This window comes from Carcharodon carcharias, chromosome 21 (genome assembly GCF_017639515.1).
Source record: "Carcharodon carcharias isolate sCarCar2 chromosome 21, sCarCar2.pri, whole genome shotgun sequence".
Taxonomy (NCBI): Eukaryota; Metazoa; Chordata; class Chondrichthyes; order Lamniformes; family Lamnidae; genus Carcharodon; species Carcharodon carcharias.
Genome location: NC_054487.1, coordinates 36,303,516 through 36,330,953, shown reverse-complemented (window position 1 = coordinate 36,330,953; position 27,438 = coordinate 36,303,516). Strand labels below are relative to the sequence as shown.

Here is a 27,438-nt window from a genome sequence, read left to right as displayed (position 1 = left end):
CTGCACTATTTCTGTAGTAGCTGCATGTTGGCTCCTTGACTCTTGAACCATAAATTTTCTCTGGAAGTTGAAGCAATTTGAAAATGGTCAATTTTTTTCATGATGTTAACAAGATTTTTATTTTCTGGGCACTTCTGGATATTCCATAACACATAAATAATAATCACTGAGCTAGGTTTTAATGCCCCTTTATTTTGTTTCATTGCTTAATATTTAACTTCTCAACAATAACCTTCACCTAATTTTCCACAAGTTCTGCTAATTAATGATAGTGGTTCCAACAGATCTGGAGTTTCTTGAAATAACTTCTTGTAAGTAAATTTTGAATAATCTCTATGTTTGAAGGATACAATTCACATTCTGGTATTAACATTTTATGTGGTTCTTCATCTGAATGCAAGCAGCTTTGATAACGAGCCTGAAGTGATGGCACAATTAGACATAAATGGGTGTGATCTGATAGCCATTATAGAGTTGTAGTAGCAAAGTGACCAAGGCTGTGAACTGAAAATTGACATTTTGGAAGGAAAGGCAGAAAGGAAAAAGAGGTGGAGTAGCTCTGTTAATGAAGGATGAGATCAGTAGAGTAGTGGGAAATGATCTTGGCTTGGAAGAGCAAGATGTCAAATCAGTTTTAGTGGATATAGGGAATAGAAAGGGAAAGAAATCACTGGTGAGAGGTGTATATAGTCACATGACAGTAGCTACAACATAGGACAGAGTAGCTACAACATAGGACAGAGTATATATCAAGAAATAATGGAGGCTTGTAAGATTGGACAATTTTTATTGGCAAAAGTGGCCTTGGGGAGCAGTTCATAGAGTAGATTTAGGCAGTTTCTTAAAACAATACATTGTGAAACAATCCAGGGAACCTGATAGTATGCAATGAAGCAGGATGAATTAATATTTTAATAATAAAGTGTCATCTAGGGAAGAGTGATTATAATATAATAAAATTTCGCATTCAGCTTGAAGGTTAGAAATTTGGGTCTGGAACTAGTGTCTTAAACTTAAATAAAGGCAAATATAAAGTATGTAGACAGATTGGCTAAAGTGGCCTGGGAAAATACATTAAAAGGTAAGCCAGTGGATAATCTGTGGCAGATATTTAAGATGACAGTTCTCAATTTCAGAATTTTCAACATAGATATGTTCCATTGAGAAAGAAAGATTCTATGAGAAGGATGAGCAATCCATGGTTAGCTAAGGAAGTTAAGGATGGTATCAAATTGAAAGAAAATTTATACAATGCTGCAAAAATTAATGGTAGGGCAGAAATTGGAAAAACTGTAGAAACCAGCAAAGGATGACTAAAAAAATGAAGAGGAAAATAGATTATGAGAGTAAACCAGTAAGAAATATAAAAACAGACAGCAAGAGTTTCTGCAAGTATATAAGAAGGAAGAGAGTACATAAAGTAAAGTTTGGTCCCTAATAGGTTGAGGCTGGGGAATTAACAATGGGGAACAAGGAAATAGCAGAGACTTTAAATGAATGTTTTGCACCTGTCTTCATGACAGTAGACAATAAAAGCATCCCAATAATAATAGAGTATAAGGGGACAAAAGGAGGGAGCAACTTGAAATGATCACTATCACTAAAGAAAATGTATGTGGCAAATTAATGGGACTAAAGGCTGACAAGTCCCCTGAACCTGATGACCTGCACCCTCAGGTTTTAAAAGAAGTGGCTGCAGAGATAGTGGACGTATTGGCTGTAATCTTCCAAAATTCCCTAGATTCTGGAAAGGTCCCAGCGGACTGGGAAACTGCAAATGTAACAGCCCTATTTAAGAAAGAAAGAAAGAGAACCTACAGGCCAGTTAGCCTTACTGCTGTCATTTGGAAATGTTAGAGTCTCTTTTTTAGAAAAGCAGGGCATTTAGAAAATCATAATGCAATTAAGAAGGATCAGCATCATTTTGTGAAAAGTTAATCATGTTTGCCAAATTTAGTGGAGTTCTTTAAAGATGTAACAAACAGGGTGGAATAAAGGGAAACAGTAGTTGTAATGTATTTGGATTTCCAAAAGGCATTCAATAAGGTGGCACATAAAAGTATTCTGCACAAAATGAGAGCTCATGGTGTTAGGGCTAGCACCGTTAGAGAGGATAACTAACAGGAAACAGAGGGCTGAATTTTCCTACCCTTTTGGTGCCTGGCTGGGAGGTGGGTAGGCTGGCAAAATGGTGGCAAAGACTTCAGGAGTGGAGCCCAGTGACTTTGTATCTTGGCAGGAAACTCTGCAGCATGGTCATGACCAACACCCCCATCCCACCAACTCCTCCCCCTGCCCCCCAAAGGATGGCTAATTGAAGCAGTTAATTTCCCAATTAAGGATCATGTCTTGCCTCCATTGGTATTTTGTCTTGGTTGGGAGAGCTGTTTGGCAGATAGTCAGCTTAAACTTTGTTCACTGTCCAGCAGATTCCTTAGGAAGACTCTCCTTTATGGCCGCTCAACTGGCCCATGGAGGGGCATGCTGGCAGCATTGGCTGCCCCCGAGGCACCGGCGCACCACAACTCCTGCCACACCACCCCTCCTGCCACACTCCGATCACCAGCATCTGCCAGGCTGGTGGCAGCAAGTCACATTTAGTGGCAACGATCTCAGAGCAGTGACATCATTGGGCAACAGGAGAAGCCATGAAGCCCAGGATAACACTGACAAATGGCTGAAAGAAGCAGCAGCAGCAAAGTTTGGGACCCGGTCTGAAAATCACTCTTGAGAATCGTGTTCTGAGAGTGAGTCATTGAAGGGGGATGTGTATTGGAATGGTAGTTGACCTGAAAGGCAATGTTCTGGCGGAACTGGGTTGGAAAAGCCAACCTGAATCAGGACTGCTAGACAGCAGAGCCATTGAGCATGTAAGAGCTCCATTGGCAAAGTCTCCCTATGCAGAGTCTGAAAGCCACCTCAGAGTTCAGGGCATGGCAGAGGTTGAATGCTGCAGTCACAGTACTGGCCTTTATTTCCATCGAGGAAAAGTCTTTTAAGGGGAATGCCTTGGGAGAGAAAATTCTTGAGAGAAAAGAAATACTGACGCCGTGACAATTAAAAATTCAGTTATGAATTGGAAGGCTCCAGATGGTCTTGACAAACTCAAATTGTTTAGACACCATATGGAGTTGTACTTCTTAGGTCTTGCTGTCGCAGAGCCCAACAAGGAGGCTGTAAAGATAAAGATAGCAATTGGCAATGAAGGTCTTCACCACATCAACACTTGGCCTATCGGAAGCAGACTGGAAAGACCTCTCTAAGCTCTGGAGAACACTGGAAGATCAGCAAAGAGTTAAGGTTAACTTCAGGATTCATCGACTTGAACTGATGCCTAATGACAACAGCTCAAAGGAACTATTGACCAGTTCATTAGTAGATGTCAGGACAGAAATTGCAATTTTTCAGACTTAGAGAATAATGGAGCTGGTAATCGTATTGACCCCTGTAGAGGTATTCCAAAATGATTGACTTGATACAAAAAGGGACACGTCATCAACAGTTTACTTAAAGATGGCAGAAAATATGAGGCTATATTTGCAGGTAGGCAATATCTACAAATGCTTGGAGGAGTAACAACTATTGGTGAGGTAGCCAAGGCACCCAGACAGAGCAAGCTGTGTGGTAGGTGCAGTCTAATGCATCAGCCACATAACTGTCCTGCATTTAGAGACACCCAAAGGCATGTGATCTAAAGGGACACTGGGCAAGGTTGTGTAGCGTGCCTGGCAGTGAGGAAGCAGTGAAAAGCCACAGCTCAGTAAAAAGCACATGTTGCATAGTTGCGAAAGTGAGAAAGAGTTCACTAAATACCAGTTCAAGTACAGGCATGTCCACAAGGTAGGCAGAAAGCTGTATGGCAAAGAAGGCACTGAGAAAGATGAACACAAGCTTGAAGGTGAACAGATTTTCCATACAGTGACTGTTGACAGTATGTGCATGCAATCACCCAACTGGAAGCTTTCACCACTGTTGAGGTCATATGTCTTCGTAAAAGTGGCAAGCACAAGCTACAACTGAAGATAGATACTGGGGCAAATGCTAACATTTTACTACAGTACATATGCAAAGATATGTACCCGGAAAAGTAGGAGTCTATGGCTGGGATTTTCCGGTCCTGGGCAATGGGAAATGTTGCAGGCAGGACTGAAAATTGAGAGGCAGGCAAAAGTCCATTGACTTTTGGCAGGAATTATAGGTCCCACCCGAATCCCGGCCTATGTTACAACCAACAAGGGCTAGACTCATCTCATAATGGTTCACTAATATTCTGCATGCCAGTATTGACATTGAATTGCAGATATGGAAGTTCTACATTGTTGACACCAATGGACCTGAGGTAGCAGCATGCAATAAGCTCCGGATCACGACAACATAAATATCTGAATAGATCAGGGTCAGGGAGAGAAATCATGGGTCCTGGTCATATCCCTGTTTCCGGGCCCTTTATTCCACTCCCCATACCCCCACTTTAACTTGCCCTCTCAGTTTCCGGGCCCTTTATTCCACCCCTCCATACCCCCACATTATCTTGCCCCCTCAGTTTCTGGGCCCTTTATTCCACCCCCCCACACGCCCACTTTAACCTGTCCCCTCAGTTTCTGGGCTCTTTATTCCACTCCCCTTATTCCACCCCCATACCCCTACTTTAACCTGCCCCCTCAATCATGCATGTTATTTTTTCCTTTTTCAAGATACACTGATGAATTCACCAAACAATCACAGAAAGGTCTTAGTAAAATGATAACACCCATTGTTACTATCTGGTTACAAATATCATCTGATATATAAGCAGCATGGGTCATTAATATGAAGAACAGCAACAATATAATGCAGTGTTAGTTTGTGTGTGCCCTATGAGTGATCCCACTGTGACTATTAAATAAACCAGAGAGTATATATTTTATTTTAACAACATTGTGCAATATTGTTAATTTGACAGGAAAATATCTGATTAGTTTTTTGTATCCCTGTGCAGATGTTAGCCCTGATTTTGGTAACTATCATTAACATGTTCTGCCCATTGCACCATACGTACATGGTGACAGTAAATGCAAATTAAGGTGAAAGATTCAATACTTGCAACAACAGGTTGCAAGAAAACCTTTCTGGTTTTGTTCCATATATTTTGACTCTCTGTTCTGTATAGAAAAGGAAGACCATCTCCATGCTGCAGCTGACATTATTTCATTGTTGGAGAGTTGTAGAAGGGAAAGAAGGAAGGAGGGGAGGCAGAGAGAGGATACACTCACTTGCCACTGCCCAAGCTCCCCCCTCCTTCCTTCCTTCCTTCTCAGACGCACTCACACAGCACTCACTCACCTTGTTCAAGGTAACCCAGTATCATTAGAAGCAAAGTTCCAGTTCTCTTTGAATGGCTTATGCCACAGACGCAGTCAACAGCCAGATCTGGCCTGGTGCGAGGCTGAGTGATAGCTTCGCGCAGGCCTCCTCTTGTGTCGTTATCGTTGGAGACTCCTTTCCATTCTTTCATTTTCTCTTTTTCCTCCTTGGCTTCCCGAAAGATGTCTTCACAAGCTGTTCAGTGCAGCTAAAAGACTAATGCACAATGTCCAAAGGAACAGACAGAGTAACCGCTAGATGGTAAAGGCCAATCAGCATGAGGGAAGGAGGAACAGCCAGTAACATGTAGAGCCATTGGGAAACCAGCTTGGCAAGAAAGTCACCGAGAAGAACAAAAGGAAAAACTTGCATATATATCCAGCATGGGAGAGACAGAATCTGTGATTGGAGGAGCAGCTCTGTCTTTCCCACACCTGTTGTTCCTCCAATCGCTGCTCTGCTGCCAGTTTCCATTCTCAGCAATAGACAGTACTTTCTTAAAGGTAGTTGCTGAGAGTGGGAAAAACCTTTGAGCAGCTTTATGGTTGACTGGCTTTAGAAAAAAAAATGGAATTGTCAGTTACCAGTGGCTGGGAGTGGGAATTTCATTTGGTTTTCTTTTACATTCATCATTTCTTTAGCAAGTTTTTTGAGTGTTCAGTCCAAGATCTTAGTCAATATGGCTCCATGCTGGTAAAATCCGGTACATTCACTATCATTTGGCAGTTTATTTGCTGCTGGAGAAAAGTGCTTTATTGAAACTTTGTGGAGCCTGGTGGTGTCCAGTGAGCAATACCTTAAAATTCATGATCTACCTCTTGATTTTTTTTTTAAAAAATCCATGTTTTTTTGCCTACCACTTAACCTCTGTGGACCTTCAGGCAGATTCATGGTTGACTGGTAGGCTTTAAAAAAAAACCTTAACCACGAAACTGTCTGAAGGTCAGTAGCAGCAGTTCCTATCTGTTGCGATTGGCACCTATCCTGCCAGAATTTCTCTCAAATATTTGTTGTAGGGAATGTATTTAGTATTGTTCCCTTTGCAGAATGAATGACACAATGAGATCACCATATAATTTTGATCCAGAGTGTCAGCTGTTTACTGCCTATTGAGTGCTTAAAACATTTTTTAATATGGTCAGGATTCAAATCCTCTTGCAGGAAGTGGCTACTGAAGGTTGACAAAATGGATAGAGAAAGGGAGAATGGTCCCATTGCAGGCAAAGGAACATCCTGAATTTAAATTTCAGTTTACCCCTTCTTACAGACAGAGTGAGTAGGGTATTAAGCAGGTGTATTGGTTTTCCTACTCACAGCAGCTGTCAGTAACTGACTGGTCCAATTTTTTTTTGGAAAGCCAATCAACCATGAAGCTGCAGCAGGTAGATTGAAGTAGATTTTTTTCTTCTTGTTGGTTCTCTTCCCATATGTTGCAGGCTGGCAGATATGTCCTTCAGGTCACACTCTGTGCCTTTGCTACTCTGTTTTTGTTCAAACTGATGCTCAACACTGGGGACCACTGATGCACCAGCTGAGGGAGGGATGGTGATGGAAGCATTGGCTGTAAGGCATGTTTCTGAGTGTATGACCATGTCGGTGTGTTGCTTAATTAATCTATGGGACAGCTTTCTCAATTTTGCACAAGTCCACAGATGGATTTGAGATGAGCTTTGCAGTCGACTGGGCAGGTGTGCCTTTGTCGTTTCTGGTACCTAGATCCAGGTGATCTGCGCAGTTTTATTCTTATCTGACTTTTCTATAGAAATTTAATACAACTGAGTGGCTTACTAGGCCATCTTAGAGGGCAGATAAGAGTCAGCTACATTGTTGTGAGTCTGAAGTCACATATAGGTCAGCCCAGGTAAGGACGGCAGATTTCTTTCCCTAGAGGACATGGTCTTTTATGACAAACTGGTAGCTTTGTGATCATCATTACAGTGAATGGTTTTTCATTCCAGATGTATTAATTAATTGATTTTAAATTTTCCCAGCTGCCATGGTGAGATTTTAATATGCCTCTGGAGTAATACCCTGGGCATCTGGATTCCCATCTAGTTACAGTACAATTTAGCATTGGTATTGGAATTATCTGCAGCCAAGGTGAAAGGAATCCCATCAGGTAGTGACAGGTACGCTCCGGGTTCCATTATGGGGACATTGGTCAATAGTTAATAATGCCCTGGATTACTAGAGACCTGCCTGGTTCAGGTATTGAATTTTTGAGTCTTCTGCCACAGAAGGCTAACTTAACTGCAAACTTCTATCATCACCTACGTGCTCTTGAGGGCAGTTTGACCCTGAGGAGACCCTGCATACCTTCCATCCCCCAGGGAATACAGTAATTATTTGGTTGTTAGACCAATTTAGAAGCATGGATTTGAGCTCTTGCTGAGTTAAGTATGAGAGTTTCTCATGAGCAGCATCATGAAAAACAAACTCACTATAATTAGTGTATTACTGCTATCCTGTTGGCCACAGCAAGGATAAACAACATAACGTATGAAATGGTGGTTCCACCAGTTGATAGTGCAAAATTACAGCAGCAGCTGCTTGTCTCTCTCATCGTTTATAGTGAACCCTGTAAAATGAGTATGTGTTCTTGCCCCTCACTGTCATTTAGTGCTTTTCAGTGATGTTGAATTTGATATACAAGGGACATCTGCTTTATAGAGAGTCCAATGCAGGGCAGTTTTCACCGTGTCAGCTCCCTTTTAATGTTCCAGATAACCAAATGTAGTATTGTGAATCAAGCTTACCCCTCAGCAAATACTTAATCAAGTTCTGATGTCTATCCACTGAGGTTAAGTTCAACTCCAGAATACTTGATGACAAATCAGAATAGGTTGAAATCCTCCCTCCCTGAAGTCGCTTCTCCTTTTTGCCCGCGATAAAGGTTTTGACAGTCCTCATTGCCATGTTGTGCAGAGAGCTGTGTTATGAATAAAATTGAAGGAGGATCCTTTACAGGACAACAGCCTCTGTATTTACTCCTTTTCAGCAGCAGCACAGAATTCTAATATGCTGACAACTTGCATGTCATCCTGGAGTAATGAGAGTATTACCTCTTTGTTTGATACATCTGCAACAAAGTAATGTATTCCTAAATCCCAAAATGGCAGGAGGGAGGGATGGGGGTAGAAAGAAGAATTTCAACTTAAGTTAATAAAACAATCTTTTTTGGTGAAATATTTCCAATAAAACATTTCAGAGCATCCCCAACCGGAATATTATTTTGATTAAATATCTGGGAACGTTCTTCAGCTGTTGAAAAATATTAGTTAGCTCTTTTGTTCTGTGACCTATTTTAAATGGGCTAATAAATCAGGCGATAATTTGGAAGTCCAAGAGTCGCTTTTGAACAGAGAATTTTTTTCACGTTATACAGCTTTAAAATATTTAAATTATAGTACATTGAAGAACCTTAGTGCCAAGTTAATCATTTTTCACACAAAAGGAAGGAAACAATTGTTCCCCATACTACTACTAAACTTGGGGGAGTTTCACTCCCCATTGTAACACTTTATTTTGAATCAGACTTGCATGGCATGCTGAGGTGGGGGTGGGAGGGGGGTTGGTGCGGTGGTGGGTGGCATGGGTGAACAGTCAGGTGTCACCCACATTGGTACCAACAACATAGGCAGAAAGAGGAATGTGGTCCTGCAGTCAGGATTTAGGAGGGTGGTGGGAAATTAGAAAGAAGGATCTCAAAAGTAGTGCACTCTGGATTACTCCTGATACCACATGTAAATGAATATTGAAAAAGGAGGATAAAGCAGATGAATGCATGGCTGGAAAGATGGTACAGGAAGGCTTTAGATTCTTGGGACATTGAGACTAGCTCTGAGGGAAATGGGGCCTGTACAGGCTAGGCGGGTTGCACCCAAACAGAACCAGAACTGAGTTCCATGTGGGGAAATTTGCTAGTGTTATTGGGGGAGGGTTTAAATTAACTTGGGAACCCAGAGGTAATATCGAAGATGAATACCAAGGTGCACGGAATATTGGGAGAGACAGATAGCACTTAAGTAGGAAATAGTAAGTTATTATGTAGGTTCAAAGTAAGGGAGAATGTAATGAAGTCTAAGTCTGGGTTACTGTGTAGGTAGGTGAATTCATGGAGTGTGGTAAATGAGATTGCTGGGTTACAGGAACAGATTACTGTGTGGAAATATGATGTTGTGGTTATAACGGAAACCTGGCTCAAAGAAGGCAGGACTGGGTATTAAATATTCCTGGATACAAAGTGTTAAGGAATGATAGGAAAAGGAGAAAAGAGGGAGCGGTGGCGGTATTGATTAAGGAGAGCATTGTAGTGCTTGGAGAACGAGGATGCCCAGAGGAATCAAGGAGAGAATCTATTTGGCTAGAGTTAAGGAGCAAAAAGGTACAATTACATTACTTGGTGCAGTCTTTAGGCCACCAACTAGTGGGAACAATTAAGAGGAATAAATTGGTAAGGAAATTACAGAAGCACAAGAATTATGCAGTAGTTATAAGGGGGAACTTTAATTATCCAAATTTAGACTGGGGTAGTAGTAGTATAAAGGGGCAAGACTTCTTAAACTGCGTTCAGGAAAAATTTCTACAGCATTATGATTCCGGTACAATGAGAAAGGAGGTACTGCTCGATCTGGTTCTTGAGGATTAGGTGGCCCAAATAGATCGTGTTAATAGGAGAAAATTTAAGGGACAGTGATCATATCATAAGTTTTAGGTTGGCTATGGAAAGGGCAAAGAAAAATCCAGAGTAAGATTAAGTAACTGGGGGAAAGCCAACTTCAATGGGGTAAGAATGGCTCTGGGTTGAATAAACTGGAGTCAATGGTTAGCAGGAACATTGCTAGCTGAACAATAGGCAACCTTCAAAGAAGAATGAGTTCAGTCACAGTCAAGGTATATTTGCTTGAAAGGGGAAGGTAGGGCAAACAAATCCGGAGCTCGCTAGATGACAAAAGAGAAAGAATTTAAGATGAAGAAGAAAAAGTATGCTTATGACTGATGTCAGTTGGATAATACAATCAGGAACAAGGCTGAATGTAGAAGGCTCAGAGGGGAAGTGAAAAAGCAAATAAGAGAAGCAAAGAGAAAATATGAAAAGAGACTGGCAGCTAACATAACAGGGAATCCCAAAGTCTTCTATAGGTTTATAAATAATAAAAGTGTGGTAAAAGGAGGGGTGGGGCCTATTAGGGACCAAAGAGGGATTTACGCATGGAGGCAGGGAGCATGGCTGATGTATTAAATGAATGTTTTGCATTTGTCTCTACCAAGGAAGGTGCTGCTGCCCAGGTCATGGTGAAAGAGCAGGTAAATCAGACATTTGAAGGATTCATAATTGATAAGGAGGAGGTATTGGATAGGCTGTTTGTACTTAAAATTGATAATGTGCCAGGACTGGATGAGATGCATCCAAGGGAAGTGAGATTGGAAATTGCAGAGGCACTGGCCATAATTTTCCAGTCTCCCTTAGACTCAGGAGTGGGGCCAAAGGACTGGAGAGTGCAAATGTTACACCCTGGTTTTAAAAAAAAAGGTGTAAATATAAGCACAACATTATATATGAACATATATACGAACAAGGAGCAGGAGTAGGCCATTCGGCCCCTCTAACCTGCTCTGACATTTAAAAAGATCATGGCCGATCTGATGGTAAACCTGAAATATTACAGAGCAGTGTGTTTAACCCAGGTGGTGAGGAAGCTTTTAGAAATAATAATTAGGGACAAAATTAATAGGCACTTGAGCAAATGTTGGTTACTTAAGGAAAACCAGCATGGACTTGTTAAAGGCGAATCATACCTAACTAACTTGCTGGAGTTTTTTGAAGAGGTAAGAGAGGGCAATGCTTTTGATGTGGTGTATATGGACTTCCAAAAGGTGTTTAATACAGTGCCACGCAACATAATTCTGAACAAAGTTATAGCCCATGGAATAAAAGGGACTGTAGCAGCATAGACATGAAATTGGTTGAGTGACAGGAAACAGAGTAGTGGTTGATGGATGTTTTTCGGATTGGGGGAAGGTTTGTAGTGGAGTTGCTCGGACGTCAGTGTTTAGACCCCTGCTCCTCCTGATATATATTTGGTGTATGGAGTACAATTTCAAAAGTTGTGGATGTTATAAAATGTGGAAGCATTGCGAACTGTGAGGAGGACAGTGTAGAGCTTCAGCAGGACGTAATTGGAGGAATGGGCGGACAAGTGGCAGATGAAATTCAATGCGGAGAATTGTGAAGAGATTTATTTTGATGGGAAAGACAATATAAAATAAAGAGTAAAATTCTAAAGGGGGTACAGCAGCTTGGGGGCCTGGATGTATATGTACGTTGAAGGTGGCAGGACAAGTTGAGAGTGCACTTATTAAAGCATTCAGTATCCTAGGCTTTATTAATAGGAGCATAGTGTGCAAGAGCAAGGAGGTTATGTTAAGGTTATAACACTGATTCAGCCTCAACTGGAGTATTGTGTCTCGTTCTGTGTACTTTAGGAAAGATGTGAAGGCATTAGAGAGTGCAGAAAAGATTCAAGAGAATGGTTCCAGGGATGAGGAACTTCAATTATGTAGATAGATTGGAGAAATTGGGACTGTTTTTCTTGGAGAAGAGAAGGCTGAAAGGAAAGAGATTTGATAGAGGTATTCAATATCACAAGGGGTCTGGACAGAGTAGATAGGGAGAAATATTTTCCGCTGGTGGAAAAGATCAAGAATGTGAGGGCACAGATTTAAGGTAATTGGCAGAAAAAATAATGGAAAACTGAGGAGAAACTTTGACACAGTGCTTAAGATCTGGAATACTCTGTGAGTGTGGTGGAGGCATGTTCAAGTGAAGCATTCAAGAGGGAATTGGATTATTATCTGAAAAGGAAGAATATGCAAGGTTACGTGGAGAAGGCGGGGGAATAGCACTAGGTGAATTGCTCATTCAGGGAGCCAGCACAGACACAATGGACTGAATGGTCTTTTGTGATAATCCTGGGTTTGCATTTTAATTTGAACAAAAATGCACTGAAAAGTTTTTAAATATCTGGTTCATTTGAAACCCAATATGGAAATTTATCAATTTTCACCAGGGATTTTCTTGTCATCATAGAATTTAAATTTTTTTCACTGTTTTACACAATATCAGATTCAGATAGGAAATGTATTAGCTGGTCCTCACACTCACCATAAACACAGCCATTGAAATACTAATTCAATCCCAAAAGCGCTGTTGTTCCATTTGTAGGTTGTAAATTAATTCTTGTAAGATTCATTATTTGGTCAGTTATTGAATTGGCTTTTAAGGTATATAATGTACAATCATGCATTATAACATCTATTGAGAATAAATCCCAATAGCTTTGTTGAGTAAGGGGAAAAAAGCTCTGTTGATGGCTCATTTTGCAACAAAATTAGAGTGCAGAACCAAACTGCAGAAAGAAGGTCTAGTATTTCATGGGCTGAATCTTCCAGTCGACGTGCGGGGACAGGCCAGAAACACCAATGTGTAAAATGATGCGCGACATGTGTCCCAATGTCATTGCACGTCATTTCGATATTTTGTTTGGCCCATGCCCACAGAACTGTCAATGGCCTATTAAGGCCATTAAAAAGTAATTACACTTGTTATAACTACATTGCCGTCCAACCTTAAGGTTGACGGGCAGGAGAAAAGCCCAAGCAGCCTTCACGTCTTTCAGGAAACCTCATCCACGGATGGGATGAGGTTTCCTGAAGCTTATATAAAATAGATTAATTAATTTTACTAACTTCACAAACATGATCCAGCTCATGTGACACTGTCACATGAGGGGACATGTTTAAATAAAATTTTACTTTGTTTATTAAAAAGTTTTCTAATCCATTCAATCTCCCTGACAATCAGATCCATGCCTCAGGGAGGTTGTTGCACTCTTTCACGCACATGCACGAAAGAGCGCAGGTCCCGCCTCTCCCTCCTCCCCGCCACCCGCACAGATAGTGCTGAGCGCTACTGGCCATGTGTTAATTGGCTCGCGCGTATAAAATGGCAGCACACAGCCGATTGCAGGTGGCAAACAACTCTATGCCTGCTCCCGCCCAGCCCGCCCACCATAGGGAAAGTTCTCCCCCATGAGTTAGCTCACTTTGGCTGGAAGGCATTCAGGTAGTACAGCTAGCATCAGTCAATGCTATGATGGGGTTGATTATCAGAGTCCCACTCTAGCCTTTATCTCATGGTCCCTACTGGCAATTGTTTGTGAGCGGACTTGGGGTGGTGATGAGATCGGACTGCTCCCATAGTCAAGGCTTCTTGGTGACCAATGTCCTCTTGAATGAGGTACCTGAGAACACCCATGGAACTGTACACCAGTGTGAGTCAACATTTTCAGGAAAAGAGGAAGAAATTAAATCTTAAAGAAGTGAAACTATAATGCAGTGTTGTACACCACATAGAACATTTCATTCTAATTTGTGTTTTAAATAAAAATCACTTCATTTATTTTTATGTTGATATGAGACTTCCAAGGATTAAACATTAATGGTGTTCTCATTATCCTGCAAGTTCTGAAGTACAAGACAATCTGGTATTTCTGATGCTCAAAGAAGCGTTCCGTGTTGAATTTATTCCTGACAGAAACGTGTGCTGTGAATAATGGAGGCTGCGATCGTACATGCAAAGACACTGCTACAGGAGTCCGGTGTAGTTGTCCTGTTGGATTCACACTGCAACCTGATGGAAAAACGTGCAAAGGTCAGTTCCTGTTTTCTTTGTAACGCATCATAAGCCTTCAGTGATTTTCCAGCACAAAAAAAGTGTAAATATCCAGACATGTAAACTGCACACACAACAGCTGCAGTTGACTGGCAGTGGCATTTGAATGTTCCTTCAGAAGATTAAAGATCTGTTAGCTGCCTGAAATGGTTTGCATAAAATTGTTAAATAAACATTTATGAAACTTTACTGATGGCCGTAAGTAAGTAAATGTAACTAGAGGAACTATTTTTGTTAAAATTATAAGGCTTATTGTTCCTTGGTGATTCAGAGTTCATGATGAGTAAGTGACTCCTTGCTAGCCTGCTACTTTCAAGGTGAGAGTGTGAATTTTCTGTATTTGGTGCAGTTTATACAAGAATGACCGTTGGTGGGTTTTTGACTGGCTGATATGGAAATATGCCTTGACACCCAGATTTCCAAAGCCATCATATTAGCATAGCTTTAGCCGCAGGTTCGCTCACACAGGCAGTGGAACTGGAACATTGTGTATAAGTGAAACTTAAAGCAGTGGGAACCATTGAAGAATTTCACAATAGAATGATAAAACTTGGGAATGTTTTTGCAAAGCCTCAAAGGCATCACTGGATCCCTTACCCATGGCTGAATTGACAGGGAACTAACAAGAGATGGGCAAAAATACAGTGCAAATGAAAGTCTGCAGGCAAGTGACCGAACTGTCCAGCAATGATGCTGCAAGGGGTGGTTGTGAGAATGGTGCCTGCGTGGAGGTGGATCCAAAATTCACGTAACAGCTGACCTGGATGACACTGAATGCACTAACCCTGTGCTACATGGCTCCTGCAGGCGTCCCTGCAACAGATAACACAACTTTAGATTCACTCCTCTGCTGGCCTAGATCCTGAGAAGGCAGTTTTCACCAGATATATGTGCCAGGGTCTGAGAAGTAATGCTGGCGTCTTGGTAAGTGCATCAAATCAACCGAAAAATAAACAACCTCTTGGCGAGGTCTTCCTATTTGGAAGTGTTGCTTATAGATCAACGGTATTGGGCCTAAATAGTCCAGGGACCATAAAGGGCAGAAATCCAGGTCAATCTGGACTGTGGGTGTTTATTTTATTAGTTGTTATTTTCTCCCCAGTTATGTTCTCTCCTTCCCAAAAGTGTTTGACTTATTCTTGGCAATTCTCCAGCACCTCACTGAAATAGCTCTTCTTCAGATATGAGTCTAGACGGTGAGTATCGGCAGTGCTTCATACCATGGAGGCCATCACATATCGACACAACTCTGTCCTGAAATATTGGGTGGAATTTTAACAGTGGCACACCGTTCCTGAAGGCGGAACAGGAAATGTGCACCACTTCCAATCTCTCACTTTTTGCTGCTTCCCAGCTGATTACATTTAAAATTTAAGGTGCCGGCGACATGCACGGGAGACACATGCAATCACACAGCAGGGGACATAATCACACACAGTGGTGATAACTGCTGTCAGCTGACAATGCAGCAGGAACAGCCAGGCTAAAAAAGAGCCTCCTGGACAAACAGAGAGGCTCTTCACCACACCCAAGACTTTCCTGCCCAACTCCATTGCCATTAACGTGAAACTTATTGAGAGCACAAAGGTGGCATGGGTGTTTTCCAAATTTAAATTTCACTTGTAAATGTTTCACATTAGATTGGTTTCACTTTATTCATGTGAGCATCATCATTATTTGCTGAGACTAGCTTAGACTGAGAGCTAAATGTACTGGCACACCTCATGCTTTATATTTATATTTTCTTTATTGTGGAAGAAACAATGTTGTGTTTAGTTTTCATTGAACATTCATGTTAATATCCAGTATTATATTTGTCACTCTGTGGGTCGTGGCTGGACTTGCAGGCTCAGCTGGTCCTCCCTTCTATGCATTGTAAAGGATGTTGTCCGAGATCACTCTCGGTGGAGAGAATTACAGTGCTATAGGTGATCTCAAAGCCCTGTAAGGACTTTGCCAGCCAACACCCTGAGATGGACCCACGTGTAGACAGTACTGACACTGCCCTTTAGGCCCCTGATTTTCTTACCCTGACTAATTGTCCCCCTGTCACACCCAGTGTGCCAGGCCCTTCCCACTTCACTGCTGCATACCTCTGACCCCACCATCTGTGCTCTCTTGGATTCATCTTCCACTCCTCCATTGCCCTGACCACACTCCACACCTCCCCCGCCCCCTACTGATTCAACCATGCCTCCATGCAAGCTGTTATTCTCCTGCTCCCTTCCCTTGTGCTGCAGAGTACAACAAGGAAAACTAATGACCTCAAACGACTACACAAAGCTTACTATTGTACGCCATTGTTTAAATGAACATGAACCAGGTGTCATGAGGTTCTCATGCTGACTTTATTATGAAGGCAGGACATAATTACAAAAAGTTTCAATATAATGAGTATTCATGACATGCAAATGTATTACAAGTAGGAACCCGCCATGGGATAGCATGAGGCCCAACCAGCCATAAACACACCGCTGAGTTAATCTGTAAATCTGAACCCGCCATGGAGAAATTTCAGCTCCTGCTTAATTAAGTCACCACCTCCCTCACAATGTTTGCTGCTCCTGCAGCATAAAATACCTCCTGATGTGTGAACTTACATCTTTAGTAGGGGTTACTGGCTAGAAAAGAGGAGCAGGAGCCTGGATGTTTTCCTGTAACCACCACCCCCCCCTCCCACCCCACCAACATGGGGCACTGAGGCTAGTTGCATTGCCCAACTACTATCACCACTGAGATTGGCTCCATCCACACAAACCATCACCTTCAGATCTGGATTAGTTAATACCATGGCATATTATTAAGATGTCCAGAGAACTGAGTCAAAGCCAAATTATATTTCTGACATTCTGTTTCTTCTGCTGGCATTAGAAACTCATTTATATAACCAAAGGATTGAAGGTTTTGCAATTTGTGAGGCCATTTTATGATTGAAGGGATGGTACAAGCAGTCCACCCTCAATACCACCACTAGTCAACATGATTAGACTGAATAAGCAATAATTAACAAAAGGAAAAAAATCTATTTTAAGGGGAAAATAAATGTTTAAAGAATATGCACCATATTTCAATTGTGGTGCTGTGCACAGTTTTGAATGAAATTCTCGCCTTTGTACAATTTACAAAATCGTCAGTGATTGGGTGTGTTTTGTGAGGATAATACAGATTAAGGCCAGGATTTTATGGCCCCTCCTGCCTGGCAGTTTACTATGGTCCCACCGAACTGAATGGAGATTTAAATGACTTGCTACATCTGACGGGGAGACACACCACTGCGGAGCCGTAAAATCCTGGCCTAAGAGTATGGATACAGTCTGAGTCCTAATGACTGTGCAGTCTCAGAAACCCCAGCCCGTAGACTTGCTGTGATGTTAATGCTGTTTTGATTGTAGATTCTCAGTGTTACTTTCACTAATGTTTACATAGTGTGACCTTATGTCTCTATGTCTTTTCGGTGTGAATATTCATGGGATTGGAAACAGTTGCAGGGATAGGCATATATGCATGCAGTACTGACAGCAAACTATTCTTTCTGCATGTTGGACTTGACAAACTTCTCAATCGCAGTGACAATGTTATTTCTTGTGGGAGTAATTTGAAACATGTTCATTCTTTTGGTGGGTGATTGACTTGTTTTAATCTCTTCTAACGTTCTCTCTTCCTCATTCATGAGTTGAACAGTAAAGGTCAATGAATTGTGAAATTATGGGGTAAATTAGAAGCAGACAGTATTGATTCATTCAAATGGAAGTTAGATTTTGTACAGAAAATATTATTTTGGGAGACATGGGTACAGTCCAGTACAGAAGTAATTTGAGTCATGACATGTTAATGCTTGAGAGGAAAAGGTTATTTTGGAGCAATTTCTCCATAACTGGAGGTTTCCCCACCTTATATCTGGGTCTGTAATAGACTAATAGATAGAGATTGGTTTCCATAATTAGCAAACAATTCCATGATCATCATATCATGAAATTACCTGTCTGGTAAAATGTGAATGAAATGGACCTTGGTCTTTTTCTAGTCTAACAATTTCAATACTCCCAAGTCCCTGTTCTCACTAATGTCCACACATACACGCTTTCCTGTATGGGTCATTAAATAGAGATCTGCGACAAAATTCTGACCTGCGGAAACAGATCCTCTTTTGTGAGGTTGGCAACACGGTCTGGAATTTGGCACAGCAATGAAGTTGCCAGGTCCTTGCTCAAATAGCATATTTTCAGAAACTGGCAGCCTAGTTGTCTACCAACGTTCTTTGCTCTGACATGAAAAGTTACTTTGCTTTTATATATATTATATATAAGCTTTTATATATCTTTCAAAGCTATTCAAACTAAGAACACATTGGCCAACGTGCAGAATTCCAGAGCTTTGCATGACACCAACTATCCAATCAGCAACCCAGTTGAGACTAGACAGTAAAGGCCAGTTACATTTTGATCTTGATGCATTGGTTTGCTTAAAGTTGAACTGTTACAAATTGTTAAATTGAAATTGATTTTCAAAGTTTTGGCAGTTGAAGTCTGTAGTCTGTGATGAGAGGCAATGTAAATTGGGTCCATGTTCTCTGGAGTTTGGAAGAATGAGAGGTGATCTCATTGAAACATACAAGTATCTGAAGGTAGATACTGAAAGTTGCTGCAGTCCATCTTGTATATACACACTGCTGCCATTGTGTGTCGGTGGTGGAGGGAGGGAGTGTTTAGGTTGGTGGATGGGGTGCTGATCAAATGGGCTGCTTTGTCCTGGATGGTGTCAAGCCTCTTGAGTGTTGTGGGAGCTGCACTCATCCAGGTAATTAGAGAGTATTCCATCACAATCCTGACTTGTACCTTGTAGATGGTGGACAGGCTTTGGATGTCAGGAAGTCAGTTACTACCCTCTAGAATTCCCAGCCTCTGACCTGCTCTTTTAGTCACAATATTTATATGCCTGGTTAAGTTCAGCTTCTGATCGATGGTAACCTCCAGAATGTTGATAATGGGGGACTCAGTAATGGTAATGCCATTGAACATCAAGGGGGAGATGGTTAGATCCTCTCTTGTTGGAGATGGTCATTTCCTTGCAATAGTGTGACACCAATACCACTTGCCACATATTAGCCCAAGCCTGAATGTTATCCAGATTGTACATGGACACAGACTGCTTCAATATCATCAGCAAACATCCTAATTTCTCACCTTATGATGGAGGGAAGATCAGCCCTTCTCACTAATGTCTGGAGACTTGTGCCAAAATTGGGAGACCTGTCTCACTGTCTCAAACACTAGTCAAGCAACAGCCTGAGATAGTCATAATCAGAATCATACCGTCCAACCAACATCCTTTGTCACCATTCCTGTACATAGCAGTGGCATACAGGTGGGAGAGAGTGGCCCTGGGATCCACAACTTTGACTCTGAATCTTGTTTATCTCATGGCATTAGTCAAACATGTACACCTACCACACTCCTTCAGCAGATGAATCAGTACTCCTCCATGTTGAAGACCACTTAGAAGAAGCAAAGAGGTAGCAAGAGCAGGAATTATGGATGGGAGCTTGAATATACATCACCAAGAATTATTGACAGAGCTGACCGAATCCTTCAGGAGTCCTTAATAGCTGCCAAACTGAGCAGCAGATGGTGGGAGCCAGGAAGAGGGATAAAGTAACTTTATCTCATCCTTACCAATCTATCTTTTGTTTTATTCATTCGTGGAATGTGGGCTTCACTAGCTGGGCCAGCATGTATTGCCCATCCCTAGCTGCCCTTGAGAAGGTAGTGGTGAGCTGCTGCCTTGAACTGCTGCAGTCCCGTGGTATAGGCACACACAAAGTGCTGTTAGGAAGGGAGTTCCAGGATTTTGACCCAACAATAGTGAAGGTCAGGTTGGTGAGTAGCTTGGAGGAGAACTTCCAGGTGGTGGTGTTCCCATATGTCTGCTGACCTTGTCCTTCTAGATGTTAGTGGTCATAGGTTTGGAAGGTGCTGTCTAAGGAGCCTTGGTGAATTCCTGCAGTGCATGCTGTAGATGGTACACACTGCTTCCACTGTGCGTCAGTGGTGGATGGAGTGAATGTTTGTGGATGTGGTGCCAATTAAGCAGGCTGCTTTGTCCTGGACAATTTCAAGCTTCTTGAGTGTTGTGGGAGCTGTACTCATCCAGGCAAGTGAGGAGTATTCCATTCCACTCCTGATTTGGGCCTTGTAGATGTGGATAGGCTTTGGTGAGTCAGGAGGTGAGTTACTCATTGCAGGTTTCCTAGCCTCTGACCTGCCCTTGTAGCCACAATACTTATATGGCTAGTCCGTTTCAGTTTCTGGTCAATGGTCACCCATAGAATGTTGATATTGGGGGATTCAGTGATGGTAATGCCAATGAGTGCCAAGAGGTGATGGTTAGATACTTTCTTGTTGGAGATGGTCATTGCTTGGCACTTTTGTGGTGCGAATGTTACTTACCACTTGTCAATCCAAGCCTGGATATTGTCCAGATCTTGCTGCATTTGACATGGACTGCTTCAGTATTTGGGGAGTCATGAATGGTGCTGAACATTGTGCAATCATTAGTGAACATCCCCACTTCTGACCTTATGGTGGAAGAAAGGTCATTGATGAAGCAGCTGAAGATGGTTGGGCCGAGGACCCTACCTTGAGGAACTCCTGCAGTGATGTTCTGGAGCTGAGATGACTGACCTCCAACAACCACAACCATCTTCCTTCGTGCTAGGTATGACTTCAACCAGTGGAGAGTTTTCCCCCCGATTCCCATTGACTCCAGTTTTGCTAGAGTTCATTGATGCCACACTTGGTCAAATGCTGACTTGATGTCAAGGGCAGTCACTCTCGCCTCACCTCGGAAGTTCAGCTCTTTTGTCCATGTTTAAACCAAGGCTGTATCTATTGCAGGTGTCCCACCTTCACACTGAGGACACCCTCCATTGTATTGTGTGGCACTATCACTATGCTAATGGAATAGATTCAGAACAGACCCAGATGTTCAAATCTGGGCACCCATGAGCTGCTGTGGGTCATCAACAGGCAGACTGTATACTGCCAAAATCTTGTAACTTCATAGCCCAGCATATCCCTCATTCTATTATTATCATCAAGCTAAGGAATCAACCCTGGTTCAATGAGGAGTGTACATATGCATGCCAGGAGCAGCACCAGGCATACCTAAAAATGAAATATCCAAGTGTGAAGCTACAACACAGAACTACATGCAAGCTAAGCATTGGAAGCTATGGAGAGTTGTGAATGGTAGTGGTCAATTAAAAGACCAACAGGAGGAAGAGGGTCTATGAATGTCCTCATCCTCAAAGATTGCTGGAGCCCAGTCCATCAATGTAAAAGACATGATTAAAGTATTTTCAGAAATGCTGAGTGTATGATCCATATTGGCCTGTTTCTGAGATACCAGTCTTCAGCTAATTCAATTCACTCCACATGATATCAAGAAATGGCTAAACACACTAGATACAGCAAAGGCTATGGGCCTTGATAACATACCAGCAGTAGTACTGAAGACTTATGATTTAGAACCAGCCACGCCTCTTCCCAAGCTATTTCAATTCAGCTATAACACAGGCGTTTACTAACAATACAGAAAATTGTCCAGGTATATCCTGTCCACAAAAAATAGGACAAACCCAATCCAGCCAATTACCATCCCATCAGTCTACTCTCAATTGTCAGCAAAGTGATGGAAGGTGCCATCAGAGATGATATAAAGTGGCACTTACACACCTATACTGATGCCCAGTTTGCATTCTATGAGGGCCACTCAGCAACAGACTTCGTTACAACCTTGATCCAAACATTAACAAAAGAACTGAATTCCAGAAATGAGGTGACAGTGACTGCTCTTGACATTAAGGCAGCATTTTACTGAGCGGCATCAAGGAGCCCTAGTAAAACTGAAGTCAGTGGAATTCAGGGGCACAAGTCTCCATTGTCTGTAGTCATACCTAGAATTGAATTGGCTGAAGACTGGCATCTCAAGAGCAGGCCAATATGTATCATACACTCAGCATTTCTGCCTGAAGATCATTGCAAATGCTTCAAACATGTCTTTTGCATTCATGGGCTGGGCTCCAACAATCTTTGAGGATGAGGATATTCATGGAGCCTCTTCCTCCTTTTAGTTGTTTAACTGACCACTATCATTCACAACTTTCTGTAGCTTCCACTGCTTAGCATGCATGTAGTTCTGTGTTGTGGTTGCTGGAGAAGTAGGGATGTTCATGATGATTACACAGTGTTCAGTCCTGAACACAACTCCTCAGAAAATGAAGTAGCTGCCACATGCAGCAAGACCTGGACAATATTCATGCTTGGGCTGCTAAGTCAAGAGGTAACATTCATGCCACACAAATGTCAAAGGATAGGATTGTAGCCAGTCTTTACACATTTTTATTAGCATTTATTTACAGAGATGCACATTACATTACCTTCTAACCCAACACCACAGTTTTTGCTTGTGCCTATTTATATGACCACAAGCGAATCCCCAGTTAATGCCCACCATCTGCACAAAATTCAAATCAATTAATATACAATTAATAACAAGTGCCAGACAATGACCATATCTGACTAGAGAGAATCTGAGCATCTTCACTTGAGATGTAACAATATTACCATCAATGAATTCCCCACAATCAACATCCTGGGAGTGGTCAGAAACTTAGCTGGACCAGCTAATGAATATTGTGGCTACAAGAACAGGTCAAAAGTTAGGCATTCTGCAGCAAGTAACTCACCTTCTGACTCAAATTCTTCCCATCTACAAGACATAAGTCAGGAGTCTGATGGAATACTTGGATAGAAGAGTGCAGCTCCAACAATACTCAAGAAACTTGATACCATCCAGGACAAAACTGCTGCTTGACTGGCACCCTATGAACCACATTAAACTTTCTATCTCTCTATAGCTGGTGCACAGTGGCAGCAGTGTGTGCCACCCACAAGATTCCCAGCAGCAACTCACCAAGGCTCCTTTGACAGCACTTTCCAAACCAGCGACCTCTAGCACCTAGAAGAACAAGTGTCTCAGGTACATGGGAACACCACCATTTGCAATCTCCCCACAAAGTCACACACCATCCAAACTTGGAAGTATATCACCATTCCTTCATGACTTTTGGTCAAAATCCTGGTACTCCCTAGCTAACAGCACTGTGGGAGTACCTACACCACAAGCAACAGAGCTTCAAGATGGCTCACCAGCACTTTCTGGAAGGCAATTAGGAATGGGCAATAAGCGCTAACCTCATCAACGATGTCCACATTCCATGAATGAATAATAAAAATTATTTGCCATAATTCTGCTTGAATTTGGTAAGATCATTGAGGAAAATGCTGGCATTAGGAGACTGATAGTATCATAGTATAATTACAGAACAGAAGGAGGCCATTCAGCCCATCAAGTCAATGTCAGGTCACTGTAGAGCAGTCCAGTCAGAACATTCCCCCACTTTATCCCTGTAGCCTTTTAAGTTAATTTGTCTCAACTGCCTGTCCATTTTCCTTTTGAACTCGTTGATTGTCTCTGTTTTCACCACCCTCGTAGGCAGCGAATTCTGGGTCAATACCCCTTGCTGTGTAAAATTTCTTCCCCACATTCCTCCTGCCTCTTTTGCCCAAAACTTTAAATCTGTGTCCCCTAGTCCATGTGCCATCAGTTAATGGGAACAGTTTTTTCTTGTCTACCTTATCTAAACCTGTCATAATTTTGTTTACCTCTATCAAATCTCTCCTTGTTCAAGGAGAACAACTTAACCTTGTAACTAAATTCCCTCCATTCCTGGAACTATTCTGGTAAACCACCTCTGCATTTTCTCAGGGACCTTTACATCCTTCCTAAAGCGCGAGGACCAGGACTGGATGCAATACCCCCTTTATGGCCTAACCAAAGCTTCATAAGATTCAACATAACTCTCTGCCTTTGTACTCATCACATCATAGTCCAAGATTCTGTATGCATTGATAACTCCTCTCAATATGTCCTGCCACTTCAAAGATCTAAGCACACTAATCCCCAACCCTGCCAGTCCCTCTGTGCCTGCACACTCTTTAGAACTGTGCCATTAAGTAAATATTGGTCCAGAAATTCCGAGGAGTAGCAATGACAGACTGAGAGGATGGTTGACAGGGGGTAGGGAGTAAAGGTAGTCAGGGGGGTCGGGAGGGTCATCAGGGGGTCCGGGGGGGTGCGGTGGGCAGTACCATAGTTACCCAGGAGGTAAAACTTGTTTTAATCCTTCTAACTTTTGCTGAGTAACTATTCTGTTAAGAGAGTCGAAACCATCTGAAGTTTCCGATTTAAATTGGAGTATGGAATGGTTCTCAGAGCAGGGTCATTACAGAACAGGGCAGTTTAAACTTTCTGGGAAATTCCCAAGCAGTCCTTGCATGGCGACTTTGGGGGGGCCCCAGTGCATCTTCTAAGGTAGCTCCAGTATATGAACCGCACCCCCCCCCCCCCCCCCCCCCCCCCCCCCCCACACCAAATTCAGAAGTTCTGGGCTATTGTCTCGCCCTATTCCTTCTAACAAAATGCATCACCTCACACTCTTTGTATTAAATTCCATCTTCAGTTTATTCACAAAATGCTTTTCATACATTAGGTAGTCCCATTGGCAGCCTTCATTCTTCACCTCATCCTGGCCCTTGATTCTCCACCTCAGTAATTACTGGATTTGTGTTACTCAGCTGCCCCAGCCATTCTCTGATTCTGTTGTTTAACAAAAATGCTATCACCTCACTATTTCTTCACTACTGTGTGTTTCTGTGGAATTGTAGTGAGAAGCCTGAAATCTTAATAAGATATTACTATCAAATCTATAAATGGCAAAAAGTAAAAATAATTTCATCTAAAATGGTATTATTTGTGTCAGAAGTGCAATCTTGGCCTAGTCCTCCCAACAGGCCTTGTTCAGTCAGTTTGTATTACTGCCTGACATCCACAGTCAGTCTCCTCCTATTGATCAGTTTAAGAGAAAATGTCTGAATAGATTTGTCCAAAGGGAAACTGTTTACATTTAAATGCATATGTGACACACTCCGTCAAAATTTCAAAGCAAGTTGCTTCAGAAAATTGAAGATGTAACAAAGCAAACATGAAAGTGATACAATGGAAATTTCTGTTAGTGATATGTACAGACCTGTTTGGGGCTTTTCTGTGATCATACACCAATTTCTATTGTACACGGGCTAGACCTTTTGTAGGCACCTATTTCTGACAGAGATTAGGCTGTGTTTAACATTGCATTCAGTCAACACTTGGCTGAGTGCTTTTCTTTTTTCATAGCATTAAGTGCAGAAATTGTAGGGCTAAATGTGCCACCATCCCACCTGAAACCCAAAGCTGCTGACAAATTACATCAGCTATCATTCTGTAGTAGTACAGGATAAATCTTCCCAGGGCTTGTCTTAAATAATCTCTTTAGGAAAGGCAAGCAGAGCGTAAATTTTTCAAGCTGCCTTTGTGTCTGCAAAGGTCTATTCAGGGAGATTTAGGTAAGATTTAGTGCAAGAAAGACGAGATTAACATCAAGTGTTCAGAACTGCATCAAACAGAAACCACGTGTCTATTTCTGACAGCTAAAGTAAAAAGGCAGTTTGAGACTTTTATTTGAACACTATTGCTTTTATGAAAAAACAACTTCGATATTACAAGGTAGGACAAATGATAAAACCATGGAAGCATGTTACAAACTGTCTGCCTGGGAACAACCTGGTGGAGGGGATCCACTCTTCATTGTAGAATCTCCCCAATTTTTGTCCCATTGATTACACTGGGGCAAGTGATTCATTCTTTCTCAGGTTACTGTCCAGATGGTGGTGTTAAAGTAAATTTCCCCCCTTTTCGTGAACAGCGGCTAGCGCCCAAAATATTGGTGTTTTTATTTTAAATGTTAAAAAGCCTTTGGATTGAAATTGAATTCTTGATCTAAAAGACATTCTATCTCTAAATAAAGACAAGTCACACTTTTCAGGAGCATTCCATAGATTTTTTTGTCAACTTAAACACTTTACTTAACGGATTTTGGAGGAATTTATGAATGTTGTTGACAGACATTATTTGGCCATCTGGTATAGCAGATTGTGGGAGGTTCTGTTTTGAGTACTGCATACAACTGTTGCACTTTCTGAACATAATTTATATGTAATTTATATTTTCTGCATACTTACTAGCTTGGGCTCAGGATGGAGGGTGGTGGTGTGGACTTGGGGGAGGAATTTTAATAGGCAAGGGAGCTGAGTTAAATCCGCTAAAAATAATGTAGTGTTGGGATGCTGACACCATCCTACTCTCCTCTGGGTTTCACCTGAGCGGGTTTGCAAAGGAGGGGGGAGCTCCCTTGGACCTGTCAGGTAAGTAATTAAAATATTCAAATAGGTCATTAACTCCAGTTTTAACCAAACATTGCTGCTTTCTTGAGATGCCAGCAATTTGCCAGGTCAACCAGGTGAGTGCACAGCAGGGAGTGCTTCTCCAATGGAAGTGACAAGCTGCTAAGACTTTGTACTGTGAAACTGAAAGGCTACTGCCTTGGTCAGGTGAGAGGCTAGTGCTCGCAGCAGTCCTGAGGGTGTGCTTTCACTGCTTGATAGGTGATTGCCAGCTCCTTGGAATTCAGTTCAGTTGTCTTGCACTTCATTCACCATGATCTGCACTTCCCTGCTCATAGCATGGGAGCAACTTTATGCAGCTCTACTTTGCACCTCTGATGAGAAACAGCAGAGCATCATCAGCAGCAACAGCTGCCTTATCTTCAGCCGCATGCTGCTCCACAGGGTAGAGGGGATGGACTCAGATGCAGCTTTAAGGGGGAAAATCATCCACACAAGGTCTACAGGCAAAAAGAGAATCATCTCGCTTGGTGAACACCAGTGCCTCAGGAGGCTCTAGTTTACATGTTATTATGATATAGGGGTGTGTATCTCAAACTACTGTCAATCACTACCACATCGACACAGGATGTGATGTAGTTGTCCCATGACTTGTCAGTCTGCAAGCAGCAGCAATCGAGGTTAAATGTCTCATTGCCTCCCAGTAAATATTACCTGTATATAGTCTTTAATTAATGAATTAATGAAACATTACTGTTTCACCAATCCTAGTGCTTGATTGGTACATTTATATCAAACAGAAGAACAACATAACACATGGCAGGTTATTGCTGAAACCTGAAGCCTCCTGGAACAAAACCTCCTTCGCAGTGAACCAGATGGGCACGTGTTGCCAATGGGGGGAGGCGGTGGCATAGTGGTATTGTCACTGGACTGATAATCCACAGACCCAGGTTAATGCTCTGGGGTTCAAATTCCACCACAGCAGAAGATGGAATTTGAATTCAATAAAAGCCTGGA

General features: G+C 42.0%; 1 protein-coding gene across 2 annotated transcripts in view; it reads left to right on the top strand.

Annotated features, from left to right (window-relative positions):
- Nucleotides 1-27,438, top strand: part of scube1 (signal peptide, CUB domain, EGF-like 1) — a 386,703-nt gene that overhangs the window by 225,228 nt on the left and 134,037 nt on the right. For both annotated transcript variants that reach the window (XM_041216271.1, XM_041216270.1), the window contains one exon: nucleotides 13,940-14,056. In XM_041216271.1, the coding sequence (XP_041072205.1) occupies nucleotides 13,940-14,056 (117 nt within the window). The remainder of the gene's footprint in view (nucleotides 1-13,939; nucleotides 14,057-27,438) is intronic.